At 37.7% G+C, this 27835-nt stretch overlaps 1 protein-coding gene across 1 annotated transcript in view; it reads right to left on the bottom strand.

Moving 5' to 3' along the window:
* SLC2A13 (solute carrier family 2 member 13) overlaps positions 1-27835 on the bottom strand; it is a 450793-nt gene that overhangs the window by 217737 nt on the left and 205221 nt on the right. Inside the window, exon 4 of the mRNA XM_061205134.1 lies at positions 13249-13357. Coding sequence (XP_061061117.1) covers positions 13249-13357 — 109 coding nt within the window. The remainder of the gene's footprint in view (positions 1-13248; positions 13358-27835) is intronic.

Here is a 27835-nt window from a genome sequence, read left to right as displayed (position 1 = left end):
TATAATTTTAATAACCAAATTAATTCATAAATTGGCTTTCTAATGAACATGTGGGAACAAACAATTACTATACGATCCATGCTGAGAAGCCCTAATCGTTTCAGATTTTCTGGTTTTAGAAATCATTTGAATTATCAACTAATATATCCATATTAGAGATAACCATTTATATACAAACATACTAACAATTGATACATGGGAATGATCTTGTGCCCCTTTCACCTCTAACACTGTCAGAACAATTATAAGCATCATCTACTTCCTTCCTCCCCTACCAGGGGCAAGACAAACACCCTACAATAACCAGAGCTCTCATCACTACAACCAGCTGCCCTTGCCAATGCCTTTGCTGTTGCCACTCCCTCTCCTGTGCACCCATTCTCCTGCTGACAGGGTCTGGTACCTACCTACACCCACACCTGTACCTGGGCCACCTGACCATCTGCGTTCTCTCATTCCACTCCCATCTGGAACTGGTGCTACAGGAATTCTGGGGCTGAGGGAAAATACACTTGGAATCTTGAGTTGTAACTTGGAAGTTTTCCTACAACAGCAATGATATGATTGTTTCAGCACTTCAGATATGGTAAGGCATAAGGGGATTTTGTATAACAGTTTAACATAACCACATAGTTAACCACCGGGAAATTTCCAACTGAATTTTAAATCCTTAGAAGATAACCAATTAGTAAGTTTGAGGTACACTCTGTAAAGATTAGTGAAAGAAAGAAATACTCTCCCACAAAACAAACAGCCAGAAAATAAATGCCTACAATTGTAAATACTTATCTGAATTTACTTGTTTGCATTTTACCCTAATTACAAAAATGTTATTATAGACTTAATTTATTGTATATTATTCTGTATTATTATATTATAGTTTTATTGAGGTCTAATCATGGAGTCCTCATTTTGTTACTCATGAAGCTATTCTTCTCTTCACTGATTGTTGCAAAGATTCATCTCACTGAACTGCAAACTGACCCTGTGCAATACAATTTGGCAATCCAGTTCGTTCATTTGGGATAAACCCAAAGGCTATATAAATACCTTTCTTCCATGCTGTTTTCAGTTCTGTGTTTTAATGGAATGAGGGATATACAGGAGTGATTTTGATTTTACTATATATTACTCCAATACTTCTCCAGCTACGAGGTTTGCCAATTCAGAGATTTGGGTAAAGAGGAAAATAGAAAAGGAATTTTTTCTCAGTTGTTTAATAAATTTACTAAGGATTTGGAAAAGTCAGGCACTTCAAATAAAGGTAGAGTGCAGTATGACTACATTTCTTGACTATTAAAGCAAAATAAATAAATGCTCCAACATTTGACCCCCCAAGACACTTAGTTCCCCATCTTTCAGAACTTCAGCAAGACTTTACTATAAAGAAACAGCAAAGGGCACATGATCATCAGTGACATCATTTGGTTCTAAAGAAGGGAAACAGAACAAGCATTTGCCCACATTTCCAATGCTACCAATATTTTCTGAGTGTCTACTGTATGCTGAGCAAAATTTAAAGGTGAATAAGACAGATGAGGGCTCTACTCTCATGAGCTTATTAACAAACAAGTAAACAAAGAGGATAATTTTAGGCAGTGATAAATACTGTGAAGAAAATAAATGGAGAGATATAACAGTGAAGGGAGGAGGTCAAACAGGGTCAAGGCCTAACTGAGGTGTTGACATTTAAATTTAGACACAAGTGACAAGGAACCAGCCACTGGGAAGATCTAGAGAAAGACCTTTCCAGGCAGAAGGAAAAGCAACTGCAAAGTCTCTAAGGTGGGCAACAAACATAGATAGTTTGAGAAACAAATTAAAGGAAAAAAGCCATTGTGCTTGAAACCTGGTGAGTGCTGGGGTGAGTAGCAGGAGATGAGGATGGTAAACAAGATGTGAGCCCAAAGAGCAGAGTCACAGGAACATGGTGAAAAGCTGGGCTGACTTTAAGTGTGATGGAAAACTACCAGAAGTTTCTGAGTAATGGAGAGTTAAGATCTTAATTCTGGCTGCTCTGTGGAGAATGGTTTATGGAGGGTAAACATGGAAACAGAAAGACCAGTTAGGAGACTGACAATTGCAATAAATGAGACAATAGTGGCTAGTGTGGCTGGTAGTAGTGGAGATGAAGATAAGGGGAAGGATATACACTACACCATAGAGCTGAAGTTCCCAAACTTGTTTGCTTCATGGAGCCCTTCGTGTCTGAGTAATTTTTTTCAGCACCTCTAAGCCAAAAGAAATACCTAATGGTTCTGTTTATTAAAGTAAAACTACTTAATACTGGTAGTCTGAGCATGTAGTGTTTCCCTCACACATTTAATTTAAAATATCCTTCGGCTCCCCTGTAAGGAGTGTCTCATGCCTCTCCACAGTTCGAAAATCATGGTTTTGGGGCTAAAACTTACTGGAGAACTGGATTGGGAAGTAAAAAGAGAAGAAAATCAATGATGACTCCTGGGTTTTGGGCCTGAGCAACTGGATAGATGGGAGCACTGCTCACTGAGATGGGTAAGAATGAAGGAAAACACAACCACCCTGGAAGGTAGATTATATCCCATTTGTAAATAAGAAAGCTGAGACTTCGAGTGGCTGTGTAAGTCATTCAAGGTAGCACAACTGGTCAGAAAACATGGTAAAATTTGACTCCAGATCTGTCTGATGCCAAATAAAATAATAATGTAATAAATAATGAGCTGCTATAAGTTAGTTACCTTAGAGTACATTAAATATGGTATCTCATTTAATTCTAACAACATTGTTAGATAGATCTGTCTGATTCCGACGTCACCTACAGCACATTCCCTCTTAGGTGATAAAAATGATTGTAAAGTAATGGCAAATGGTAGTCTCAAACACTTAGTTTCAAAAAAAATTTTTTTAATGTGGAATGAAGGTCTTGAGGGTAGAAGATGAAACTGAACATTTTACAAATATCCACAGCTTTGCTGTAATGATTAGACTATACTGCTATTCCTAAAATCAGAGCAATCTAAATTATCTGCCCTCATTTTTATCCAGCCTTGAACAGGACATACATGCGAAAGTTCTAAGTAGACTATTAATTGAATGTTGATTTCTTAGGGCAGGTGGCACAACCTTAACCGTCTTGATGGTGCCCAGCCATGGAGAGTAGCAGGGAATGTGGGGAACTGGAGAGGACACATAGGCTCCAAGAGGCAATGCAGTCCCCTTGAAATCCGGACTTTAGTGTGAAATTTAACAAGTGCAAAAATTCTGTCCTTTCCAAAGAAAACATGTCTCGGGGCTAAATTTAGTCCTTGTAAATAGTCTTAGATACAGAATTAAACTTCTCCAACAAAGTTATGACAAGTGACTGAGGGGAGAACCTTAAAGAAGTTGAAGAAGATCATCAGAAGAATCCAGGGGGAGACTGTTAATTCTATGCAGGAAACTGTAGTTAAAATCACATAGTTAAATATACTCTATACGTTTTCTATTTTCTGGTACTGTGTGTTTTTACAGAAATGGAAACAGGAGCACCTTATATTTCATTCTGTATATTTTAATCTGCCCAGTAAAAAATAATCTTATCAAAATAAATGAAGATGTTCCAGCAGGGAACACTGTTCATTTTTCTCCCTGCCATGAATGACATGTCATTAGACTATTTGTCTCTGCATCTAGCAGCTTAATAGCATTTGAAATCCTGTAATTCTATCAGCCACAGGAAGTACTATCACAAATGTGGACAGAAGTCACTACCTTAGCTCTTCAGTTGCCCTAAGAAGGAACCAAGAGCTCTGCCTTCAGAATTTTTGTCATGGGACCTTCAGTGTTGAAACTCAAACTAAACTTAAAGAGTATCTAACCAATATTATACATTAGTAGAAATGTCATTATAGCTTGTCACTAATTCTAAAGATGAGAACTCATTTGGCAGTGGTTTTGAAAAATCCTGTTCTCAAATCTTGAATGTCATTGGTTTTGTTTTCCTGAGGTCATAACTGCAAACTAGTTAAGGAAGACACTCACATAGTCAGACAGAGACAGATCCAGCATAACACAATACTATGACCATGGTGATGAACAGAATAAAAACAGAACAGTCAGTAGGAACAAAAATCTAGCTGGCTCTCCCTGGGGAGTACTTTGAGGGGGGGCAATTTTATTATTTGTATAGTCTTTCTGGGGAAATAAAAAAATAAATCTGCAGTTTTATAAAGCATAAATGTTAAATAAAGCACAAACAAATAAAGCAGAATAATTGTTATGACAGATATCTACTCAGAGTGCTATAGGAGGCTAAAGGAGGATCATCTGAATTAGCTCCTGAATGTAGGGAGATGGCATGTGACCTGAGTTGGGAGAACGGTATGTATGAAGGCCCTGAGGCTTCAATTAATCATCACCTAAAGCAGAGGACATTCCATAGAGCAGGAGGCAAAAGCATGTGAGAAGTGGTCGGACACAGGACAGTGCAGAGATGGACACAAGTCAGACCACGAAGGGCTCTAGACTTTGAGCTCTGCTGAACGCTATGCCTACCATTAAATGATTTTAAGTCAAGATGGGATAAGATTTGACTTTGTTTCGGAAAGTTCACATGCAGAGATAAGAAGGATGAAATGAGGGACGTGAGATTTATTGCAGAAAAATTCTCTGTGCATCTCCTCCTATGGTATTGCCCAGCTGTCTGGCCACACATCCTCCCTCACAAAGGGAGGTTCACTTTGATTTTTCTCTCTTAGGAATTAGGAATTGAGACAATTCCAGTCAATCTTTTGTGATGCTTGAACTTAGAAGTATATCCAAGGTTATGGTGGCAGAGTGTGATCACATATGAGCAAAACCAGAGAAAGATCTCAAAGAGAAAGAAGGAAGAGAATGCATATAGCCAGAGAGAAACAAGAACACAATACCATGTGGAAACAGAGGCTGCGTTTCTGGTTTCAGCCCTGATGAAATAAAAATTCATATTTTAAGGCAAGACAAGAAAAAATTTAAATGTAAAATTTTTCTCTGCCCAATTTGGCCTCTACCCTTCCTTCTAGTGTACATCTACATTATGCCTTAACCAGACCTCCCCAGTAGGAGAAATACCGGCTCAACCACATAGATCAATTTTTCCCCTTCTGGCACCAGTGATGTAGCTCCTTAGAAAGTAACACTGCTTTCTCAATCCTGTAAGGGGTCACAATGACCCACTATTTTCCTTGTAGGTGCAGACATCTTTGGTGAACTTTATGCATGTCCAATGCCAATTTATCATTTCCCTTAAAGATAACAATTGGTGCAGAACAGACTAGTCAGACAACCTGAGGAGATACTGGGCCAAACCTACTGGAGGTTCTTAGCTTAAATATTTACTTATGACCTACTAGCTATATTACTTCTATTCTGCCTATTTTATAAGATTATTGTTTCTTGCATTACCAAATGTGTGACTGAGCGTCAGATAAAATTAATGATGATTAGGTAACTTGAAACGATTGATCAAATATATAGTTCTATAAGATCAATGACTGTAATAATACTGTAACTCTAGATATGGGAAGAAGCAATGAGAGGGAACAATTTCCTGGATCGTAACAGACTAGTAAAGCAGTGGTCCAGAGGCTTTGGCTACTGGTAACAGGGCCTAGTCCAGCAATAGCACATTGTGTGGCCTATCAATGAAATCCTTGCCTGATCTGGGAATGCGCATTCCTAGCACTGTGGGACAAACTGGTCACGAAATGCCTCCCAAACCTTGGTCAAAATTAAGACTGAAAGGGAAGGGATTGTAAAATAAAGAATGTTGCCCAGCACTTCTACAAGAATCAAGTCATTAATCACTGCAGTCGCTGACCTACAATATACGCAGAAAGGAATTCCAGGCAAGGATCAGGATGAGGTGAAAGTGACAGAACTGCCCCTCAGATAGTTAGATATTTTCGGGAGAAATTTTTATGAACCTGATTCTTGTGTCTTCCCATATCTATAGAAGCACTAAAACCATTAACAAAGATGTCTATTCCTAGTGACTAGCAGTGACCTTCTACTGAGATGTGTGCTTGGTTGCATGTACTCCATTCACCAAAATCACACATATATTGGCCTCCCCCTTTACCTCTTCAGAAGATTCTCAGAGCTCTCTGAGAGACTGTCTCCCAGGTTATAATCCTCAGGTTGGCCCGAATAAAGAAATTTTCCATTTCTTTCTTAGATTGACTACTGATTGATTTTTTTGTTGACAGCCTCTTGGTAGGTGCAGTTGTATTTCTTAACTTCAGTCCCGGTGCCCTTACTGTAAACTGCCCTGATTTTTCTTAAGTTAGGTTGGAGTAAAATTCAAATACTTGCAAATACAATGAACCCTAACTAAAGCAGGGCCTAAACTCGGACAGAGAATGAAAATGAAGAGAATAGGAAGGATATAAAAGGTGTTAAGGGAGTAAAATTAAGGAAATTGCAACTGGTTGGATTTGGATGTCTTGGCTCCCCAGCCATAGTCTTGGGCACCCACTAGTCATACCCTTCACTGAGATGGGGATAATAGGAGGAGGGGCAGAATTGGTGAGAAACAATAGGGATTCAGTTTTGTGCATGTAGAGATTGATGAGAGTAGGATATCCAAATAAAAATGCCCAGCAGTTGAATATGACTGTGCATCTCAGAGGAGTTCTGATATGGAAATGTAGGCTAAGCCACCTCTTCTATGTAGCTGGTCATTGAAACTATGGAAGTGAACAAAATCTCCCAGCAGAGTTGTAAGCCAAGGCCTGCAGAGCACCAGCCTTAAAGTATAAATTGAGAAGAAAAAGTCATGAAGGAGACTCAAGATGAAATGCTATGACGTGCCAATAAGCGAAAATTTTTAAAGAGAATGCTGGCCAAGTGAGGACATCTCAGATACCTGACTAATTGAGAAGACAACAAATGTGAGTGTGAGAAGAGAAGAACCAAACTCCCCAACGTCCTCTAAATACCTCCTGTGTGGCAGACATTTCATGCCTCACTTCATCTTCAAAGCAACCTTTCAAGACAGGTGACAGTATATCCTTTTAAAGATAAGGGAAAAGACCAAAGTTCCCTGGGGATGGGCTATGTCATATTGTGTTTATCTAGTCCCTGGAGGAGTGCCTTCCACGGATTTGTTTAAAGAATGAACATTTTTACAATTTTGTAACAGTCTACCTGGAACTAACTAGACTGGTTACTCTCAAACTCACATATGATTTGGGGGGCAAGGTTCTGCTTTAGGGACACAGTAGGCCTATTTCTTGGGGCACATCCCTGGATTTCATGCTATTATTTCAACTCATTAACAGCATCTTCATTTCTTCTGCTTATCTTTCAGCAAAACATTAAGTCAGAGAAAGGGCAGTCAAGAAAACCATATTTTCATATCACCAAAGATGTCCTGAGGAACACAAATCTTAGTTGCTGATACTTTACAAACCAGTGGAGATAAATTTTGATTAATTATCACAGAACCTTAAATTCACATCTGACTTGGAAAACATGCCAAAAGGATTTGACTATCTTTTGATGTAAACCACAAGTCATGCCACCCAGGGTATACTTAGTCACAGATCCCCCACTTCCTAAGGAGGCATTATTAGCTCTTATTGTTCAAAAGTCATTGAGGTCTTTTCTGGTTCGCTTATATGTGGAATCTAGAAAAATGGTACAGATGAACTTACTTGCAAAGCAGAAATAGAGTCACAGATGTAGAGAACAAACTTATGGTTACCAAGGAGGGAAGAGGGGATGCGATGAGTTGGGAGATTGGGACTGACATACATACACTACTATGTATAAAATAGATAACTAATGAGAACCTACTGTATAGCACAGGGAACTCTACTCAGTGTTCTGTGGTGACCTAAATGGGAAGGAAATCTAAAAAAGAGTGGATATAGGTATACATATGACTGACTCACTTTGCTGTACAGCAAGAAACTAACACAACACTGTAAAGCAACTATACTCCAATAAAAATTAATTAAAAATTAAAGTCATTGAAGTCTTTTCTCCCTGACTTAAGAGGTAAAGAATGTATCTAACACTGAAGCAGACAACACTCCTACCACATTTATAAGTTAGAAGAAAAACACTATTTTGACTTCTTTCTATATTTTGAAAGTTAGAGACAAGTATGAAAAAAAGGGTATTACAACAATTTTGCTTCTACAAAGGATGCTTCAAATGCTGGACTGATGGATAGGTTTGGGCCAAAGAGAATGAATCAACTATGGAATGGCCCTGCTTTCCACAAATGCTCTGGAATTTCTAAGCTGCAACACACAGTGAGCAGAAGGGAAGTTAACATGGTCTCAGTTCCCCTCTTGGGCCTGAACCATACAGGATATTTCATTTAATCACAAGAAGCACAGGAGGTATTTTTCCTGATTTTCAGATCACTGAGGCTCTGAGAAGTTAAGAAGCTTGTGGAGTTTACACAGCTAGCAAGCGTGATGGGTTTTGATTTAAATTCAGATCTAACACCATAGGTTGTATTAATATTTGATGTACCATGTTTCTACCCCCAAAATGACTCCATATAAAGAAAAATTTTTAAATAACAAAAAGTCATTTATATGTTCCCTCTTTATTTTCGAGGTAGAATTAGTCACTCATTTTTTCTGTGTTCATATAGCATATTAATTTGTTTCTTTATAATACTGCATTATAATTATTTGGTCTGTCTGCTTAGGTAGAATATAGACTTCTCAAAGACAAGAATTTTAGTTTCCAAATATTTGAAGCTCTATCAACAATATAGTAAATGCTGGTTGAAGAATAAATAAATGAATACTTTAGCAGATGTAGTTTTAAGATTCCTATTACAGGACACAATTATTTGTGAATTATAAAAAGAAAACAAAAGATTATAATATTCAAGAAAATATACTCTCACCATCTCTTATGAAACTCCTGTTTTATTGCTTACATTTTTCTTTTTATATTAAAATCAATCTCCTGATAACTTTTCACTCAAGAAAGGTTTAAAGTATTTCAAATGCAAATGTTTGAGCTTCCACTTTCACTTGAAACTCCTTTTTTCTTCATTCAAATGTACATTAAAGTCCATCTATTTCACTTTATAGGTAATTAGAATGAAGGCAGTTACCTGGCATGCCCAAAGTTCCATGGTGGAGACAGATCTTGAAACTAATTATCCTGATTCCTGGGTCAATATTCTTCCCAGCACTCTAAACTCATCTTTCAAAAGAGTAAACCATGAAACTGAACATTTTCTCATTCATTCAATGACTTTCACCCAATGAACACAAATGACTAAAATACACTCATCTTGAAACATTCCAATGAGATAAGCATATTATCTTTCAATAGCTTTTTGGCTTATGTTCTGAGCCCTACTGAGGATGCAGAGAGAGGAGAAGGCTCACATTAGTGAGTTAGTATTTTGGTCCACTCATGCTGCCTGCTGAGGACCTCAGAGAGAGTAAAACGTCACCTCTGGTTCAGACTTACAACATAAGAGAGCATAAATCCTTATTCTTTTCTTCTTATTTCCTGTCACCTTTATTTTTCTCTGCATTTACCACCATCTGGCTTGCTTGTTGTGCCATGTTTCCTGATTGCACGGTAATTTTTTACACTAGGAGAGCTTGTTGGGGATAAAATATGAGAATGGAACAGATTCAGAAATATTGCACTTATGAAATTAAATTAATTAAATATGATTAACAAATACCATGCCATCAGCCTGGCCTGCCCAAGAACTCTAGATCAGAGTATAGAGCAAAGGCCTCAACTGGGTACCAGTAGATTAAATAGTTTGATGAGTTTTATGATTCTTGAGATGGATGCAATTTTATTAGCACAGAGTCGTTTTGGACTTCTATCCTTGGGTGGTAGTGAATTTCACTAACATTTATTTGTTGACTTATATTACCCCCAAACAAGCTTTAAAGATTCAGCCCTGGGCATTTCAGGTGTTTTACAACTGAAGGGTAGCCCAGGTGACCTAGAGTCAGAAAATCAGGGTTCTACCCTCAGCTCTAAAACTTATTGTGTGAGTGGACAAGTCACTTTAACTCATTAAGCCTTTGCTGCCTTGGCTTGAGAATAAACAGAACTGCCCTGCCTACTCGACAGGATTTTTATAAAGAACAAGGGAGATCATGTCTATGAAAATATTTTATAGTGTTAGATATATATATATAAAACAGTAAACATCTTTGTTTTTATCATGACAATAATAAATAATTACACCATTAGACAGGCTAAGAGTTTTGTCCTATTTTTCCTTTTCTGTTAATATTTATTGAGCTAATACATGCTAGAGTAGTACTGGTATTAATGCTCAATAATGATACCTATTAAGATGATTATTGCAAGGGCATATTTTCCAAATATTTTCCGAAATATTTTCTATTATCTCGTATAAATACAATAGAAGAAGTGACCCACTGGGGATTAAGGTAAAGCAGTTATAGAGGTAAGAATGATCTGCCCAGCCAATATAATTGCCTATTTCCCACTCCTACTTTAAGTTAGTAGAAAAGGGAAGAGTAAGAAGAGATGAAGCTGGGAGCATTAACCTAAAAGAAGAGTAGCTTAAAAATAAAGGACTGGTATGGAGTGTCCAAAAGAAGTTTACACACCCACGGTTCCTTTTACCTGAAGATGACATAAAAAGATTAAAATTCTGGATTTCCTTCTCTTTACTGCAGATTTTCTGTGTAACCTTAAAATAAGCCATTGAACCTCTTGGTCTTCCCAGGTAAAAATCTGATACTTTCCACCTGTCCAAGATGGACTGATTTTATGTTTATCAAGACATATCAAAATATAGCTTATTTTAAGTTCCTCAAAAGAAGCAAGATGCTATCAAACCCAGATGGAAACAGTTGTTTTCTTTCTTTCTCTTTTTTTTTCTCTCTCTCTCCCTCCCTACCTACCTGCCTACCTACCTAATTACTCACCCATACACATTTTGGTTGTGGTAATAATAATGTGGGAAGGATCCATTTATTAATAAAATAAACATCCTTAGTCAGAAAATTGAAAATTATTGACACTATAACTAGGGTTTAGAATAGATCACATGAGAATTTCTTAAGAGAGCTGTCTTCACATTAACCATCATCATCTTCATCTATCATTACTCTCCCTTTTATTTTGACAGATGTGGAAATATTTTATTGGTCTGTGAGGCAGTGCAATAATATAGCAGGAATTTATTAGGAAAATAGAACTCCATTTGCTCTGTTCTTTCTCTCTTGTGAATAGAGAATAATCTATTCAGCTGCATGTTTGAAATTATTAAGTGATCAGAGTCATAACAGAAAATTGCCTCTTCTAAAAGTTAAATGTACTGTCTGAAGCATGTAATCGTTTTAAGATCTTAGAAGTCCTATGCACAATAGGATAGAAGAGGATGATAAGGTATGGGTCAGGATATAAACATAAGTTATACAAATAAAAGATACTTAAATACACTCACACCACATATATATTTTTTTCATGGTAGAGAATGAAAAAACTAAATATTCCAAGAAGTAAATCTATTTCCTTAACTGAGACAGAACATTAAATAATTCATGGAGATAGAAATAAAGATCCCATGAGGGAGAAAAGAGAAAACTAAACATGGTAAGATTACATAATACAATTTTAAGGATGATTTATCTTTCAATATTTTCCCATATGATCTTTCTATGAACTTTTCTTGGCAAAAAATAGAATTCAAAATACCTCATATTTCAGGTTCACACAAACTTGGGGTGAAAGATGGATTTCATAAAAAACATTTCAACTTCTACAGATTATTAAGTAGAACAAACAAAAAAGATTTTCAGAAATAGGGCATATTTTAATTTAGGTTGATAAACTAGATTTTCACATAGGGTTATTACTGCATTGCATTATTTGAAAGCTTGGTGCTAGTCTTGTTACAATTCCATATCATCACCACACTGAGGACAGTGGACATGCCACAGAAAAGTCATGGTGTGCCACATCCAGAAACAAAAATGCTGGGCACCATACCAACAGATGGGCCTAAATAGAGCTGATAAAGGTGAGGAAAAAAATGAAAGTAAATGTTAGAGGGAAGGAGGAGAAAACCAATATTAAAAATGTAGTCCAGGAAGCTGAAGTCCAACAAGAATTACCATCAAAGTCAAATTCACAAATGGCGTGGATGTATTCAAGGTGGAGTTTCTTAGCAAATTCCAATTTAATCTAATCGGTAATTGGGCCCTAGCCATTATTTTAACTAATTCACTCTTCTCAAATTATCATGGAATAATTCATTATAACCCAAGTAATTTTAAAGGAAAATATCAAGAGTCTCAAATACAAATGGTTTACTAGGTAAAATTTAATTTTACATAATTTGTATTTTTCTAATGAATAATTTTAACCAACAGGTAGTGGGGGAAAGCTTCTAAGATTTAGGAGCTTTTCACCCAACAACCAGATTCTCAGCAAAAATCGTGGCTTTTCTCTAACCCACATTCTATCACTTAGGATCTTAAAAGTCCCCCCTTGGAATAGTCCTACATAGACCTTATGACAATTTGAAATTCTGTGTTAAACTGTGAGTTTATTTAATGTGTTGTTTCCTCCACCAGCCTGTATGCTCTGTAGGGCCAAGGACCATGTCTACTTTATTCACTGCTATGTACCTAGTACAAAATAGACCATCAAAAATGGGTTTAATAATGAATGAATGAAACATGGTAGAACCCCCACTATTCCCCCTGCTCCACCCACAACACACATATAACTTTGGGAATTAGTCTGAAAACTAGAAAACAGGGAACTTGTGTGTCTTCCCTACTTCTCTGCTCCCACTCGATCCCTGGCCCACTGTACTCTGGTTGTAAAAAACATACTTCTATTAATGTTATTATCACATTGCATTGTAACTGACTGCCCTAAAAGGAAGTGAACTAGTTATCTGTGTGTCCATTAATCTCTAATAATGCCAGGTGATTTCCTTTTGTTTTACTTTTTAATGTGAATCAAGAAATAGCTTATGAAAATGATACATTCAGTAGCTCAGAATATAGGGACATATTGGATGGCATAAAAGAGAAATTGTGTGAAATCAAATAAAGTCAATAATTATAACAAACAAAATGTCACTTCCTTCTAGTTACAATTTCAAAGGATTTAAAAAATTGTAAAGTTAAGTATCTTCCAAAAGGAGAATTCTACACATTTAATAAAAACAAATCACCAAGACTACTACTCTTTTTTTTCCATATAAAATAATTCCTTCACAATCTTTTCAGTAAAAAGCCAGAAAGAAATACATACATGATGGTGTTAATGCCTGAGAGCTGTTGGAACATTTGTAGGCCACAACCCACAATTAAAGCTCGGCGAGTTGGGGGATAACTCAGCATTCTGCAGATCACAGGTCCAGCTTTTATAAAAAAGAAAGAAACAGAAGGACATGTCTATTATTTTTAGCTCCCAGAGTAATTATTCCCATTAGGATAAATTTCCCCAAATCTCTGTGAAATCAACATGACTGGGCATTTAAAAATAGAACATATGTACTTTTACAGAAACCTGGGCACAATATATTTTTGAAAACAGTACATATTTGAGTTAAAACTATAAAATCAACAAGAGAGAATTCAAGTTAAAGCAATTTATGGATATTAGAAAGATCTACATAACTGTAACTGCCACAAATTATTCTTCCTTAAATCCCTACGAGCTGTATTAACCACTCTTTTTTCTTCTGCTTCCTGGGCAATTAATTACTATTTAAAATCCATTCAATGTGGGACTACTTACAAAGTCACTGGAAAAATTGCTTTAATCAACTGAAAGAATGGCATTCATTAAAAACAATTAAACAAGTAACAGAATTCATTACAATTTATTTGGCTAAAGTAACAAAATTCATTCCAGTCTATTTAATTCAAGTTAAGGAATTTGGGGGTGATATCAGAATTGGTTATGACTGTAATGGATATTATTAATAAAAATTACCCAAAAGGTAAAAAAAAAGGATGAAATTTAATGTCTATTTTATATAGGTATATATGTATGATATTTCTAGATATTTTTAATAGTTCCCTAAGAGGTATTCAATGATCATTTCAAAATATAAATGGGCTTTCAAAATGGTGCAGATCCCTTGGTCCCTATATCAGAACTCTAGATCAGTTCTGAAAAGCTGTAGATCTGAACCACTGAGGCCTTAAGTAAGATGACTAACCAATTGATGCCTGTTGTCTGGGCATAATTACCTAAAGTGCCCCTTCTATTCTCAGAAGTGCTTGTTATGCCTTCACCTTAGCCTTAAGAGGCATTCTATATAGTGTCCTTATGGGACCAGAGTTGACTCCTAGGACTTATGGTATAGCTTAGGATCACTGGGATGTTAATTGCTTCATTAGCAGCATTTTTCCTGGAGGCAATTTTCATTAGTGAACCCTAAACCAAGTCAAGTAAATTAAATTCTGAGGAAATTTTACCATTTCAGAATCTTTTGGAAATCTAATATTCCAGTTCACAGAAATGGAATATGGAATAGAATGTGCTATTGTCTCAGCAATAAAAGTTAATACAGGATGTTAAGCCAGGGGATTAATTAGAACTGAACATTACTGGGGTGAGGATATTCATCTCTACACAGGTATGATTACAATCACATGAAGACTTGATTTACTGCAAACAATTTTGTCTCTAAATGCTAAGACTGGACACACCCATTTAGAAAGCAGGGTGAGAGTATTATAAATGTCAAAATGTTTTAGATGTAAGTAAAGTGGTATTAAAACCTAGTATATCAGAAAGGTTATATGAAATAGGTAGACTTTGTGACAATATTGAAATATATCTGGATCAGTTCTCTGAAAGATAAGCAGACTCATCTGCAAATTTAGATATCTATGAATGAGCCACAAAATAAGAAATGTGCACAGCATCATATAAACATCTACCTATTTCCATAAATCAAAAAATTCAAATAAAAGATTATAATTTACCTTATATACCATGGAAAAATTTAAAAATGACATCTATGATGTTGTAACAAAACAAAACAAAACAAAAAACACCCAAACCCTTTTTTCAGCTTTTAAGAAACTCCACAGATGAGAAACTGGCCTTCTGCAAGAAATCTATCATAATCTTTGGATAGTTGTATCTACTTTCACTATTAAACTGTTCCATGGTTTGATAGACAGATTAGGTAATACTGATTTTGGAGGGCAGAAAAATAAAGAGAAAATTAAGACAAATTTGGATTAAAGTTTGACTTGCCAAAATATCAAGAGATAAATTATCACATAAACATCATATATTTATTTCCTAGTTTTAAAAAATCTGGGCTTTGAAAAAAGGAGCTGGAGGAATCAGGCTCCCTGACTTCAGACTATACTACAAAGCTACAGAAGTCAAAACAGTATGGACCTGGCACAAAAACTGAAATACAGATCAGTGGAACAGGATAGAAAGTCCAGAGAAAAACCCAAGCACCTATGGTCACCTAGTCTATGACAAAGGAGGCAAGAATATACAATGGAGAAAAGACAAGTCTTTTCAATAAGTGGCGCTGGGAAAACTGGACAGCTACCTGTAAAAGAATGAAATTAGAACACTCCCTAACACCATACACAAAATAAACTCAAAATGGATTAAAGACCTAAATGTAAAGCCAGATATTATAAAACTCTTAGAGGAAAACATAGGCAGAACACTCTTTGACATAAATTGAAGCAAGATCTTTTTTAATCCACCTTCTAGAGTAATAAAAATAAAAACAAAAATAACAAATGGGACCTGATTAAACTGAAAAGCTTTTGCACAGCAAAGGAAACCATAAACAAAATGAAAAGGCAACCCACATAATGAGAGAAGATATTTGCAAAAGAAGCAGCTTACAAGGGATTAATCTCCAAAATATACAAATAGCTCATGCAGCTCAATATCAAAAAAACCCAAACAACTCATCAAAAAGTGGGCGGAAGATCTAAATAGACATTTCTCCAAAGAAGACATACAGATGGCCAAAAAGCGCATGAAAAGATGCTCAACATCACTAATTATTTGAGAAATGCAAATCAAAACTACAATGAGGGGCTTCCCTGGTGGCGCAGTGGTTGAGAATCTGCTGCCAATGCAGGGGACGTGGGTTCGAGCCCTGGTCTGGGAAGATCCCACATGCCGCGGAGCAACTCGGCCCGTGAGCCACAATTACTGAGCCTGCGCCTCTGGAGCCTGTGCTCGGCAACGAGAGGCCGCGATAGTGAGAGGTCCGCGCACCACGATGAAGAGTGGCCCCCGCACCGCGATGAAGAGTGGCCCCCGCTTGCCACAACTAGAGAAAGCCCTCGCACAGAAACGAAGACCCAACACAGCCATACATACATACATACATACATACATAAAAAGAATGTAAGCAGACAAGAATAGCATTAAAAAATAATAAAAAAAATAAAAATTAAAAAAAAATTAAAAAACTACAATGAGGTATCACCTCACGCCGGTCAGAACGGCCAACATCAAAAAATCTACAAACAATAAATGCTGGAGAGGTTGTGGAGAAAAGGGAGCCCTCCTATGCTGTTGGTGGCAATGTAAATTGGTACAACCATTATGGAGAACAGTATGGAGGTTCCTTAAAAAACTAAAAATAGAGCTACCATATGATCCTGCAATCCCACTCCTGGGCATATATCTGGAGAAAACCATAATTTGAAAACATACATGTACCCCAATGTTAACTGCAGCACTATTTACGATAGCCAGGACATGGAAGCAACCTAAATGTTCACTGACAGAGGAATGGATAAAGAAGATGTGGTACATATATACAATGGAATATTACTCAGCCATAAAACAGAATGAAATAATGTCATTTGCAGCAACATGGATGGACCTAGAGATTGTCATACTGAGTGAAGTAAGTCAGACAGAGAAACACAAATATCTTATGATATCACTTATATGTGCAATCTAAAAGAAAATGGTACAAATGAACTTATTTACAAAACAGAAATATAGTCTCAGATGTAGAAAACAAACTTATGGTTACCAAGGGGGAAAGCAGTGGGGGAGGGGAGGGATATACTGGGAGATTGGGATTGACATATACACACTACTACATATAAAATAGATAACTAAGAAGGACCTACTGAATAGTATAGGGAACTCTTCTCAATACTCTGTAATGACCTATATGGGAAAAAAATCTAAAAAAGAGTGGATATATGTATATGTGTAACTGATTCACCTTGCTGTACAGCAGAAACTAACACAATATTTTAAATCAACTATACTCCAATAAAAATTAAAAAAAAAAAAAAACATGGCTACATCTAAAAAAAATCTGGGTTTTGGACTTTCTTTTGGATTTCCTATAAAAAATAAACAATGGTAGTTCCTTTATAAGACTGGATTGTTTTTTTTAAAGATAAATTTTGGTCACAGCAGCTGCATATCTGATTATGCATAAACAAAAGTAAAAAATTTCCTTTTATTAAAATCATAAACCTAGTTTTATTAGGCAGTAAAACTAACTTAACAAATGCAAACCATTAATCTTTATATCACAGAAGCTGAGGCGAAGACGAATTCAAATACATGAATTGGTTGAATGTTCATAAGTGAAAATTTAAAATGTCATGCTCTACTTATTACATTTCCTTTGACTTTTGTAATTAAAAACATTTTTATGTATATAACCATTTCACACCTTATTTTTTTTTTGTGAATGTTAACTCTTGCTTTTATTATTATTATTATTTTTTTAAACATCTTTATTGAAGTATAATTGCTTTACAATGGTGTGTTAGTTTCTGCTTTATAACAAAGTGAATCAGTTATACATATACATATGTTCCCATATCTCTTCCCTCTTGCATCCCCCTCCCTCCCACCCTCCCCATCCCACCCCTCTAGGTGGTCACAAAGCACCGAGCTGATCTCCCTGTGCTATGCGGCTGCTTCCCACTAGCTATCTATTGTACATCTGGTAGACACACCTTATTTTTAACAAAACATCTGTGTCTTTGAAATACAGAAATTCCCACACAATAAAAACTAAAACCTCTAGATAACAAAAGTAGAATGGAAATGCAGAACTCAAAATATAACACATAATAAAACAGTAGAGGCAAAAACCGCAAATGGGTTCATCTTTTCCGTCATTCTGGACACCTCATACTAAGTAAATTTCACAACGGTTGTCCAGGTGTGGCAGGTGCTCTGGTGGCTCTGGTGGCTGAAAAGGACAGTGCAACAAGTGCAACCACTCCTGTGGACAGGATGTCTGTGAGGAAGCTGAGTCTACAAAAGTTTCTCCAGGTATGATTAAAAATGTACTAGAACACACTTTGTATAAAAGTCCAGCTCTTGACTTCCACTTCCAGCCAAGATGGAGTAACAGTTATCAGATTTACCTCCAACATGAAACAACTAAAAAGTCAGGTAAAACTGCATGAAACAGTAGTTCTCATGATAATGGGACAAAGAATAGTGACCCCTGATATTCAGGAAGCAAATGAGATGAACCCTCCAAATGCCCCAGCCTAAGCCTGGAAAAAAGTATCCAGGCTATAGCACAGGGAGGGGAAAGCAGGCAGACGCTGGTGGTCTCCTTGAGTTGAAAAGATGCAGCTCAGGATCCAGGTGGCTAGAGTTCACAGGGCAGCGTGCTGGAGAGGAGAGAGACTCACGGAGAAGACACTGGAGATCTGCGGGGCTCCTTGACTTTTCAGGTGAATACTGATCAGTGGATGTGTGTGAGGAAACTACTCAGTCAGGGGAAAGAGCCACAGGAAAGGACGAAAGAAATGAACCCCAGGAATTTACACAGGACAGAGAGTGAAAAACCTAGAGCATAAGGAAGAATATTCAGAAGGGTTTTTACCTCAGTAATGGTATAAATTTAGTCCTGGATTAAACATTGCTTGGGTACCATCTAAACAGTTTAAATGAAAGATCCAAATGCTTCCAAGTAACTGAATAGCATCCCACAACTAAGTTCAACAGTAAGATAAAACTGATAATATCTGGCATACCATATAAAATTACGAGGCATGCAAAAAGGCAGGAAAGTACAACTTGTAATGATAAAGGGATTAATTCAGCAAGAGGATATAACAATCCTAAATGTCTCTGCACCTAATAAAAGCTTCAAAATATATCATACAAAAAACACAACTGCAAGGGAAAATAGAAAAACCTACAATTATACTTGGATATTTCATCACCTCTTTCTGAGTAATAGTAAAAGTAGGCTGATAATCAGCAAAGATACAGAAGACATCAACAGCACTATCAACAAACTTGACCTGACATTTAGACAATACCCTACAGACCAAACGTTCTTTCCAAGAGTAAATGCATGGTAAATGTCTTGGAACATTTACTGAGATAGATTATATTATATTCTGAGCTCTAAATCCAGTCTCAAGTAACTTAAAAGGATTCAAGTCATACAAAGAATGTTCTTTGATCATAATAAAATTAATATACAAATCAATAAACTGAAAGATAACTGGAAAATTCCCTCCAGATCAGAAACTGAATAACATATTTCCATGGATCAAAGAAAGAATGGGAAATGAGAAAGTATTCTGAACTGAAAGAATATGAAAATGCATCATATGAAAATTTGTGGAATGGAGCTAAAGTATGACAGAGGAAAATTTACAGCAATGACCTTGGCTTCCACCTTACAAAACCAGAAGAAGAGTGACAAAGGAAACCTCAAAAAAGCACAAGATAAAAAAATAATAAAGATCAGAATGGAAATCCATTAAATAGATAAAGAGACAATTGAGAAAAAAATTAATGAAACTAAAATCTGGTTCTTTGAAAATATCAATAAAATTGATAAACTTTGAGCAAGACTATGGAAGGCTGAATAATGGCCCCTCAAAAGATACATACTTGCTAACCCCTGGAACTTGTTAATGTTACCTTAGATGCCAAAAAAAAAGACTGTGCAGATGTGATTAAGTTAAGGATTTTTGATGTGGGAAGATTATCCTGGATTATTTGGGTTGGCCCTAAATGCAATCACATGTATCCCTATAGAGGGAGGCAGAGGGAGATTCAGGACAGAATGGGAGAAGGCAATGTGACCGTGAATGCAGATACTGAATTGATGTAGCCATAAGCCAAGGAATAATGGAGGGAAGGAGGGTGGGAAAAAGGGAGAGAGGGAGGGAAGGAGGGAAGGAGGAAGGGAGGGAGAAAGGGAAAGAGGGAAGGAGGGAGGGAGGGAGAAAGGGAAGGTGGGAGAGAGGGAAGGGGAGAGAAGGAAGGAGGGAGGGAGGGAGAAAGGGAGAGAGGAAAGGAGGGAGGGACGGAGAAAGGGAGAGAGGGAAGGAGGGAGGGAGGAGAGGGGGAGAGGGGGAGGGAGAGGTCTGTTTTCTTCTTCATGAGAGAGGGTTCCACTCTCATGACCTCATCTAAACCAATTATCTCCCAAAAGCTCCATCTCCAAACACCGTCACTTTGGGCATTAGGGCTTCAACATACGAATTTTGGGGAGACACAAACATTCCATCCATAACACCAAGAGTATTAGGCATCTGTTCAAATCTCAATGAATTTTCTAATATTCTGATACCTCTTCATGCCTTATGAACCATTTTTCATCATCATAAGAGTGCTACCAAGTAAGAAACAGGTAATATTATTGAGGAAAGAAGTACATAGAGATCAGGTAACTTTCCAAAGGTCACAAACTACTAAGTATGTAGAGCTAGGACTTGAGCTAACTTCTGTTCATGCCATAAATGACAAGAAATTTTATATGTATACTTAAATGAGCTGATTTTCCTTAGCATAAAAAGAAAATCAACAATTATGAATAGTATGAGTAACAAAACATAAAACTAAAGCACTTTCAAGCTACAGGAATACACATTCTCTGTGTTCATCATGACTCGATCCCTCAATCTCTTTTTTTTCTCTTATCTTTTTTATGGCCTCACTTGCCACTATCGCCAGTCTTTACTCTCGAGTTATCTATCTCAAATCATTCATTTCAATCTGTTCTTTTCTCCAATCCTATATCCAGGGAGTTGAACATTGTTTACAAATAATTAGGAAAATAGACTTGGTTTCATGGCAAATTAAGGGTTTCTGTGAGTCAGGCCCTCCATGCTACCTGAGGAGTGCCATTCATCTCGAGTTGGCTCTCAATTACATTCTCAACAACATCCATTTCAAACACTCCTCCTTGGACTTCCATTGTTCTCTGCAGCCTCTCAGACCAAGTATTCCCTAGCTCACTTAGCATACTTGAAGCACCGACCATCATCAGCCTACTCTTTGCTAGGTACAGAAACATGAAGAGGCCCTGCCCTGCAAGAGCTCATAATATCAGAGTGGGGAAGGACTCATGCACAGAAACAAAACGAGTTGCACCACAAAAATCTAAGGGCTCTAACAGAGGTACATGTAAAGTATTATCAGACTGAGGAATAGGGAAGAACCCAGAAAGGGTGTGCCAGCTCAAGGTCATATAAAAGAGAAGTCATCATTTCTCACCCCAAACCCTATGGTACCTAATTTCACATTAAGTCAGGATAAAAAAATGTGGCATTTGGCTATTCATTCCCTCTTCCTAATTTCCATATCCAATGAGTTGCCAAATTCTAATGAAAATTAATGTATATATACCTGACTTCTTTCCACAAAATGTCAGAAAAACTTCTCTTGCTTTTGCATCCGTGCCCTCTCCAGCTCTCTACTGCCCTGCTGGGCTCTCATCTGTGTCCTCGGTGAGACTGCATGGACAGTACTTGCGCAGGCCGCCGTTGAAATTCCAGCTCCCCCACTCAGCTGCCATGAGGTTTTGCGCATGTTATTCAATCTTGCTAAGCCTCTATCTCCTCTTTGGTTAAGTCGACATAGTAGTAGTACTTGTCATTATGAAGATTAGAGATAGTAAACTTCCAGGCATACACTATGCATAATGGTTAATTTGTGTGTCAGCTTTACTGGGTTACAGGGTGCCCAGATATTTGATTAAACATTACTTCTGGATGTGTCTATGAGGGTATCTGGATAAGATTAACATTTGAATCGGTAGACTGAGTAAAGCAGACTGCCCTCCCCAATGTGGATGGGCCTCATCCAATCCATGAGGACCTAAAATACAACAAAAAGAGGAGGAAGGGAAGGTCTGTTCTCTCAGCCTGCCTATTATAGAGCTGGGACATTGGTTTTCTCCTGCCCTCTGACTGGGACTTTCACCATCAGCTCTCCTGGGTCTCCAGCTTGCCAAGGGCAGAGTAGACTGTCTTCTCAGCCTCCATTATCATGTGAGCCCATTCCCCATAATAAATAAATCTCATAGGAGATATATATGTATATTATATACATATACATATTAGATATAAATATATAGATATAGATACAGATATAGATATAGACATAGATGTCCTATTGGTTCTGTTTCTTTGGAAAACCCTGACTAATACTAACTCACATGTTATGTATTCAATAACAATGCCTTGTTTGTGTATGGTCTCCACATCTCCAATCTCTACTGAATCAATCCAGCCTCTCCACGTTGCTTCCATCCTGTCTACTAAAGCATAACACTGATCACTTTCTTCACTGACCTGCTCAAAACTTTTAATAACAGACCCATCAGGGTCTACTTCATGAAAGGCACACTCCTGCCTTTCAAGACTTATCTCACACTACTTCTTCTCTAACACACATGGCTTCAACAATCTTTGGGTAGCCTGTTTTACACAAAGAAGCCTCATATTTTTACATTTCTGTCTCGTATAATGTTCCTGTTCTATGAGGTCGCCCCTGTTCCCAAAAGAAGATATTCTCTCATCGGAATGATGGTGTCAGTTTCATACTTCTCTTATGTTCTCACTGATGGCTAATTTGTTTTACAGGTTATGTAGCTGATGTCTCTTCCATACTGGATTACGATCTTTATACTGGATTATGTGGGGTGAATGGCCCAGGTTTTATCTCTGTTTTATCATTTTGCTTCCCATTGTACTTAGCTTAGGGTCATGCAAATAGAAGAGATTCAATAAATATCTGTTTAATGAACATGAAGAAGAAAAGAAGGAGGAAAGGGAAGAAGGGAGAAAGAAACACTGTTGCAAATAATGGTTACTGAGATCAAGAAAGAAGCAATCTGAATACACTGCAAGTTGCTAAACAGTGTTGTGATTAATTATAAACTACCACTAAGATCTTGAGCACAGCCATGCTGTTTTCCTCTTCAATATGCAGCAGATGATGCTTGTGATTACAAGCTGGTGCTTGGCACATGTTCTGTTCGGAAGAATGGACTGCTGCTATTGATAAATTCAACCCCATGTGGTTCAATCATTCCTTCACAGTCTGGCATTTATGCCAATACATTCTGAAATCCTTCTAAAGCATCAATTTGCCAAGATGTTGTGTTGGGCTGATTGTCTATAGCTGCCTGTTTGTGAGCTGATCATGGTACAGTATGCACTGACTCAGTAATCTAGTCATTATTCCAGGTTGCTAAAGTAAAGACTTGTTTTCTGTGATAGGGCTTAATGCTACTAAAATACTGTTTTTCAAAAACCTATTCTTGTTACTACCATGAATTCTTTTTAAATTCTAAAAATATTTCCTTCATCAAAGGTATCTATATAAACAAAAGCCATCATAAAATATATCCCCTAGCCAAGCAATTCTCAAACGAGAGATCTCTGAACTTCATAACAGCCATGGGAGTGTGGTGTGTTGCTGAGGGGAAAAATGTTAAGAATTACTACTTTAGAAAACCTTTCTTGAGCAAAGTGAAGTATCTTTTTTTTAAATAAATGAGTAATTATTAGTAAATAAATGAGTAGTCCTTAAACAATTATATTCTTAACATTAATACTGTCTTTAGCAAAGCAATTTTTAAATGAAAGGACACATACTTTTAACCTGATGGTATTCTGAGAGTATTTTCATAACAAGTTGTCATTCTTAGTGATATAAAGTTTCTCACTTACCTAACTTTTCAATAGATATTAAACACTAAGATATAAGACAGTGTATGATTTGCATCTGCTAAAGGCTATACAACCATAAGCAGTGTTGAACAGTATAAAGAGTAAGGGTCTCCAAAACAGGGAAACCCAGATTCAAATCCAGCTCAGCTATGTAGAAGCTGTGTGACCTTGGGCGGGTTCCTTACCCTTTCTGAGCCTGGCATGACTCATATGAGATAACATCTACTTCACAATTCTATTTTGATAATTAAAGGTGGTAATACATGTGAAGTATATTGCACCAAAACTCAAATAATGATGCTATGATTTCATCCATCAGCTCTGTAGAATTTCTCCATAGTTGAATACAATTTCAAAGTTTTGAATAAAAAACAACTGTCAATAAATTACATAGGGTTTCCCTCTATGTAAACAAAGAGATTTCATTCTTAAGGTCTCATAAAATAATTCAAAAAGCTTCATTAACATAAAAATAGATTAATTCTATACTTATAACTTCTATATCTTTTATAATTAACAGAACACTCCTACACAGATAACTGATAAACACAAGGTGATAAATCAATAGGAATTATACTTCAGGCTCCTGTAATAAATGGCAGTTCTATCAAATTCATTTATATATACTGCCAAACTATTCATACAAATACAGATAAATTAGAATGATCTTATTCCCCTGACTTCATTTTAGATCACACGTAGCCTTCCTAGAATCTAAGTATTTCTACATTACTATCAGTTAAACATTTTAAGATATATGAACTATGTTTCTAAACATTAATCATTTGTTTGGTTAAAAAAGTATGTATTTATATGGATATTTGAATTCTATATGTATATTTGAACATATTCTATTAACATGACTTTTTTTTAGATTCAAGCATTCAACAAATAAGTACTATTTAGAATAAAGATGAAAATCTAACCATGATTCATGTATTTCATACTGTTCTTTCTTGGTATATTTAGCTTTACATGTGATAGTTACCATGAATAAAGATACCAAAAAGATAAAAACCAGGCCGAATTAAAGGGCCCATGATTTACAGTGGGGCAGAATATCTAAAATCACGTTTGTTCCACCAGATTCTGGAAGCATGACTGCTGTAAACATATGTGGTACCTTGAAATATAACATCTTAAAGGAAAGAGACTGTGTTTTCTGTCAGTATGATTCTTGGGAAACCATATTTATTTCAAAAATATCCAGGAATGAGAAACAAAAAAGAACCAAAACAAATTTATAAGGATATATATATACACGTATTTTCTAATTCCAAAGCAGTTCTCCTGTCACAACTCTCTTCCTACTTTTCAATTACATCTTATAAAAGAAAAAAGATAAAGAAAAATAAAAATAATTGTCTCCTACCTGTGAAAAAAATATGTGATAGTTATTAAATATAGAGTAAGAAATAAAGATGTTCTGAGGTGTGGCCAAGATGGCAGAGTAGGAAGACCCTAAGCTTATCTCCTCCCATGGGCACACCAAAATCACAACTATTTACAGAGCAACTATTAAAGAGAAAGACTGGAAGACTAGAAAAAAAGATGCTCTACAACTGAAGAATTGAAGAAGAAACCACAACACGATGGGTAAGAGGGGCAGAGACGTATAGTTAAGACCCATACCCCAGGGTGAACATCCCACAAATGGGAGGATAATTACAATTGCAGAGGTTCTCCCCAAGAAGTGAGGGGTCTGAGGTCCACATTGGGCTCCCCAGTCAGGGAGTCCTACACTCAGAAGATGAGCCCTCAGAGTGTTTCACTTTGAAGGCCAGCAGACTTTAATTTTTGGAGAGCCAGAGGCTTGTGGGAAATAAAAGACTCCACTCTTATAGGGTGCACACAAAATCTCACACGCTCTGGGACCCAGGACAGAAGCAGTAATTTGACAGGTGCCTGGGTCAGACCTACCTGCTGATCTTGGACAGCATTCCAGAGAGGCAGGAGGCAACTGGAGCTCACACTGGGGACACAGACCCTGGCAGCAGCCATTTCTGGGAGCTTCTTCTACCACAAGGACACTACTGCAGGCAAGCACCATTTTGGAATCCTCCCTCAGCTTATTAGAACCAGGACATGGCACCACCTACCAGCCTGTTACCACCTGTACTGGGATGCCTCAGGCCAAGCATCTACCCAGGCAAGGACACAGCATCTACCCACCCACCAGCAGACCTGTTGCCTTAAGACCCCCTGAGCCCTCAGCTGTCCTGGGACATGGCCTTGTCCAACAGAGGGTCCAGGACACAGCCCTGCACACCAGGCAATACACTAGGCCCAGGACCCATAGAGCCCTGCAGCTAGAGACCCCAGGATGCAGTTCAGCCCACCAGTGGGCCTATACTAGACACAGGACCAGCTTTACCCACTAGTGGGCAGGCACCAGCCCCAGGATACCAGAGACCCAGGCCCAACTCACCAGCAGGCCACACATCAATTCTGGGACCCCCAGGGCCCTACAGCCAGAGACCCCAGGATGTGCCTTGCCCAACAATGGGCAGGCACTAGTCCCAGGTCAAGGTCTCACCTACCAATGGGTGGGCACCAGCTGTGGAATCCCCTGGGCTCTGACCCCACCCACCAGTGGGTGAACATGAGCCCCAGGACAACCACGGACCCGCAGCCTATCAGTACCCAGGTCACAAAACAGCAGGCGGGCACCAGAGCAGGGAACTCTTGAACCCTGGCCCCACTCACCGGCATGCCAACACCAACTCTGGGACACCTTGGGTCCCTCAGTAAGCCACCCTAAGATTCCTCCCCTCCCCACAAGTGGGCCAACACAAGCTTCAGGACACCCTGGCCTCTGCAGCCAGCTATGTAAGGAGCTAGCATCACCCATCAGCAGGCTGACACTAGATCTGGGACCCCTGGCACAACAACTACCCATCCCAGATACCAGCACTGCTTAACAGTGGGCCAGCACTAGACCTGGCCCCACTCACCAGCAGCCAACAGCCTCCACACAAGGAAGGACCTGGCAACCAACCAGGTCAGAAGCCAGACACACTTACCAGAACACCCACAGTTCTAAGCTTGTCATGACAGAATGACCCACATAGCCCACATGGGGGGCACCCATAGAGCATATAGTTCTAGTGACGAGAGCAGAGTAGGCTGCTGGGACACATAGGATGTCTCCTACAAAAGGTCACTTCTCCAAGGATGGGAAACATAATCAACTTATTAAATGCATAGAAATAAAAACAGGAGCTTAGGCAAAATGAGGTAACAGACAAATATGTTCCAAACAAAGGAACAAAATAAAGCCCCAGAAGAAATACTAAGTGAAGTGAAGATAAGAAATCTACCCAATAAAGAGTTTAAGGTCATGATTATAAAGATGTTCCAAGAACTCAAGAGAAGATTGGATGAACAGAGTAAGAGGTTAGAAGCTTTTAAAAGAGTTAGAAAATACAAAGAAGAACCAAAAACTGATGACGACTACAATAACTGAGATAAAAAATACACCAGAAGGAATCAACAGTAAATTAGATGATATCAGCAACTGGAAGACAGAGTAGTGGAAAGCACTGAAGCCAAACAGAAAAAGGATAAAAGAAGAAAAGAAAATGAGGACAGTTTAAGAGACCTCAGTGACAGCATCAAGTGTACTAATATTCACATTACAGGCAGAAGGAGAAAGCGAGAGAAAGGGGCAGAGAATATATTTAAAGATATAATAGCTGAAAACTTCACTAACCTGAGAAAGGAAACAGATGTCCAGGTCCGGGAAGTACATACAGTCCCAAACAGAATCAGTACAAGGAAGAACACACCAAGACACATTGTAATTAAATGGCAAAAATCCAAGACAATGAGAGAATATTAAAAGCAGTAAGGGACTATCTCTATTGCTGCTGCTACTGCTGCTGCTGCCGCCACTGCCACCACTGCTACTGCTG

The sequence above is a fragment of the Eubalaena glacialis genome, chromosome 11 (assembly GCF_028564815.1).
Source record: "Eubalaena glacialis isolate mEubGla1 chromosome 11, mEubGla1.1.hap2.+ XY, whole genome shotgun sequence".
Taxonomy (NCBI): domain Eukaryota; kingdom Metazoa; phylum Chordata; class Mammalia; order Artiodactyla; family Balaenidae; genus Eubalaena; species Eubalaena glacialis.
The sequence above is the reverse complement of the archived record's forward strand: the minus strand, read 5'-3'. Positions and strand labels throughout refer to the sequence as shown.